This window comes from Sinocyclocheilus grahami, unplaced genomic scaffold (genome assembly GCF_001515645.1).
Source record: "Sinocyclocheilus grahami isolate Dianchi unplaced genomic scaffold, SAMN03320097.WGS_v1.1 scaffold11110.1, whole genome shotgun sequence".
In the NCBI taxonomy this organism is placed as follows: Eukaryota; Metazoa; Chordata; class Actinopteri; order Cypriniformes; family Cyprinidae; genus Sinocyclocheilus; species Sinocyclocheilus grahami.
Genome location: NW_015513628.1, coordinates 2940 through 6999, shown reverse-complemented (window position 1 = coordinate 6999; position 4060 = coordinate 2940). Strand labels below are relative to the sequence as shown.

The following is a 4060-nucleotide window of genomic DNA, read 5'->3' as shown; positions in this document are numbered from 1 at the left end:
AAAAAAAATAAACTATGTGAATCTTACCTGCAAATGGAAACTGCCATCTGAATCCTCTGTCCTCTGAGCTTCAGTATGGCTGAGTTGTAACTCTGATGGGACTGCGGTAGAAAATTGTGTTATACAGTCAGATGAAGAATCTTCTGGCGCTAGTTCTGAGTCCTCTGTATGCGTTGACTGTACAGACTCCACTGCTGCTAAAACCATATCTGTGGTATTAATATGGGCATCTCCGGCAAGTGAGATGCTAATGTTTTCAAAATGTCCATCCTCAGTTTGATTCAAGGTCTCTTTCTGCACAGTGTCCACTGTTAATTTGTTTTCTGTACTCAATGGCTTTGCAGTGTTTGGTTGACTGAAGTCTGAAGACACAGTCTTTGTACTGACACAGACAGTATCTGTGGCATCCGGCAGCCTGACCTCTGAAGTTTGAAGGCTTTCTGAGTGAGTTGTGTTCTTATGTTCAGATTTACATGTGTTCAGCTTTTTATTATGGATACTGTTTGCTTTTTCTGCACCAACTGGTTTTCTCTTCTTCTTCCTACCTTTAGCAACTTTTGGAGGCTTTTGAAGTGTGTTTGCTTCATTTGAAGGCTCTTCAAAGGTGTTGTTGTCATCCTCATCATGACTCTCCAACATTGGGACATTCTGCTGGTGAACTACAGACCCTGACTCACTGCCTTCTCCAGTGTGGACATCCATTTGGCTTGATGCTGCTGCATCAGTGACTTCAAGTTGCTTCTCTTTTTCATCTTTTTGAACGTCAATCTCTATGATCTCAGGGGTTTGGTGTTGGATAAGCGGAGCTTCCTTCTGTCCTGGCTGCATTTCAGGGCTACTTGATTTCACACTGAACTTTTCTGAAAGACCTAGTTCAGCCGTTCGGCCTTCATGTTTCTCAGTACCAAAGGAATTCTTCTGTTGATTTTTTACATCTGAATGGGAGAATTCATCTGTGGTTGAGTCATCAGGACCTGTACATTGTGTCTCTTGCAGTGATTGATACCCGTCTGATGATAATGTAGGAGTATCAACACCCAGGATGATGGTAAATACTTTCTTAGCCGTTCCAGAGCTTGCTTGATACTTCTCTGGGTAAAAAAGCATTGGGTCAAATGCTTGAGTAGATGAGTCCTTCTCTGGTTTAGGCCTGGAATCAAGATCTAGAGCAGAATGAGTGGGTTCAATGTTGTCGGTGTGGCTGTTTTCTTTAAACTGCACTTCTGATGTTGAAAGATCAGCATACAAATGTACAGGTTCATCAGAAGAGCTTATTACAGCATGTTCTTCATCTACAGCTACATCAACATTTGGTTTGACTTCCAAGAATTTCAAGCCATCCTCTGATGTCTCTGCAGTCCCATCATGAACAACTGAAACAGTATCCCATTTAGTTGAAGAAGCTGGGACAGGTTGTGTCAGTGGGATCTGGTTGGATTTGGTAAGATCAGAGTCCAGCACTATGGTAAAGACAGGCTTTAATGATTCACAGGATGAGCCATGAGTGAATTTGCAGTCATCTTCTCTTAATACAGATCCAGTTTCATCCCTCTCTTTAGATCCAGACATGGACTGCTGCTTATTTGTGTCGTGTCCTGATGGAAGGTTCTCAACATCTTCGGTTGCTTGTTGTTCTGAGCAAGGTGATATATCTTCTGTTTTACTTACTTCCTTTGTGGGCAAGAATTTTACATTCATACGATCTTTGTCATCCACTTCACTGTCAGCGGCAACCTGCAAAACAAAAACATAACTATTATGACCCAATATTGATAAACTTCATTCAGCAATATGTGCGCGTTTATTCAACTCCTGGACATTTCTTATACGAGTTTTTTTTTTTTTTATATAAAACTATAACAATACTGCATACTTCAACATTTATCTTAAATTGTCCTCGTTTTAAATAGCCTAAATCAATGAACTGAACTTTTATTTGTTGGCATGTCAACGGCTTTGCATAAATGTAATAGTTCCAATTTGATTACTGAATGAATTAGTTACTCCATCCCCTCAAGTGTGCAATCTTGGTGTTAATTTTGATCTGAAAATGTTGTTCAATGCCCATATTAAAATGGTGTTGAAAACTAAATTTTTCCATCTATGAAATAGCCAGACTTCGACCTTCTCTATCATTGCCTGATGCAGAAAGGCTTAGCTATGCCTTTATTTCGTCGAGGCTTGATTATTTCAACGCACTTTATTTTGGTCTCCCTGATTAGTCTATCAAGATATTGCAATATTTTCAGAATTCAGCCGTAAGGGTACTGACTTACACAACTGACCATCAGCAAATTTCCCGGATTCTTTTTTTTTATTGAAATTGGCTTCCATTACATGCACGTACTGAATTTTAAATTTTGATTCTAACATTTAAAACTATTAATGGGACAGCCCCTGCTTATCTTCGTAACTTAGTTGCATTTTATACTCCAATTCACTCTCTCCAACAAAAGTTATTTTAACGTTTAATCATATTTCAAAATATTACTGTTTTTACTTTATGGCATCAGCATGTGCACTACCCACTGTCACACATTTTCCAACTCTCTAAGTAAACTGAGGAACCATCAGGCAGAGCAGAATAATGCTGATAATGTAGTCTAAAGATAAGCTATGACATCAGAAATGCACCTGGCTTAAGTAATGTGCCACAAAGCAAAACAAGGAATATCCAGTATTTTTCTCAGAGAGCAGGTAAAAAACAAGCACTTAAAAGCAATGAGGTGCCATACTACATTAATGGCCCTAGACGCAGAGCAGAGTGGGTACTCCATTTAACAGGTTTTAGCTAGGATAGAGTGATTCTGTGCCCACGCCGCAGTGGTTCACTCAATGACATTTCTCCTGCCGCCCCAAAACCAGACCCAGAAAGAAAAAGCAAGTGTGTGTGTCTGTCAAAGAATAATTGTAGAAAAGAGATTCCTCTTCAAACACAAATTCTGTCATTACTCACCCTCAACTCATTCTGAACCTGTTTGATTTACTTTTTTGATTTTTTGAAAAATGTCTCAGTATTGTACATACAATAAAACTCATTGGGGTCCAGTGTTGTTTTGGACCCCACTTACATTCATTGTATGGAAAAAAAAAAAGTGAAATATTTTTCAAAATATCCTTTTTTTTTGTTCTACAGAAGTAAGTCATACAGGTTTGGAACAATAAAGGCAACTGATATTGCTTAATTGTACTTTATAAGGCCCTGATCAGACAGAAAACGCAGGTTTGGAAACGAAAGGTGCACTGTACTGACTTTTTTTGTTGCTAGGCAACCACCGAATCAGCTGTCCTGTCAGTCTAAACAAGGATTATAGTGCAAGCACTCTAAAATCTTTGGTTTTTCATTAAGGAAACTGTCATATTAGCAGAAACCTTAATAAAACAAAAAAGTAAAAAATAAAAAAACCTTCCAATGCAAAACCATATTTTGAAGCAGAATGAGTGGGTTCTTGCTCCCACTCCCATCATGAATCATGTGATCGGGCCCTAAATGTACCAAAACATTTTATTTTCCCAAACCCTTCCTGTGCAAGAGAGACACCACAACTAACCTGAACTGACTGGAGCGCCTCTGTGGATACTCCAGGCTGCTGAGGCTTGATACACTGAATGGAACTTTGAACTGGATCAGAGTTCCCTTCCTGAGTCCTCTCATCTTCCAAGATCTTCCTCAGGGCTGGGGTGTTTCCAAACAGCGTCCAAACATCTTGGGAGAGAGCAGTCTGACCCTCTGGAGTACAGCTTGTCTGCAGGACCTCGGGCAGTTTCTCAACCTCTAGTAGATTTCCTTCCACTTGTTCTGGAGCCTACCAAGAATCCACCATGGCAGTTAGTCTCATTACATTAGACGACTGGAGAGGGCTAATGGAGACTATCATCTACATTGTGGTTTAAAGAAGGCTTTAAATGTAAAAGATATAGCTTATCTGAAGTGAACTAAATCTTAACCAAATTGAAATCAACTTTGAAAATATTAAATACTTTGAAAATTACTAATTTGAAAAGGATGAAACTATAACCCTGGTGAGGTGTTAGTAATGAATACATTTCTAAGACGAAT

At 39.1% G+C, this 4060-nt stretch overlaps 1 protein-coding gene across 1 annotated transcript in view; it reads right to left on the bottom strand.

Moving 5' to 3' along the window:
- Positions 1-12: 12 nt before the first annotated feature.
- LOC107578610 (uncharacterized) overlaps positions 13-4060 on the bottom strand; it is a 4572-nt gene continuing 524 nt past the window's right edge. The window contains exons 2-3 of the mRNA XM_016264553.1: positions 3552-3806; positions 13-1734 (exon numbers count right to left, since the gene is read on the bottom strand). Coding sequence (XP_016120039.1) covers positions 13-1698 — 1686 coding nt within the window. The 5' untranslated portion in view covers positions 1699-1734; positions 3552-3806. The remainder of the gene's footprint in view (positions 1735-3551; positions 3807-4060) is intronic.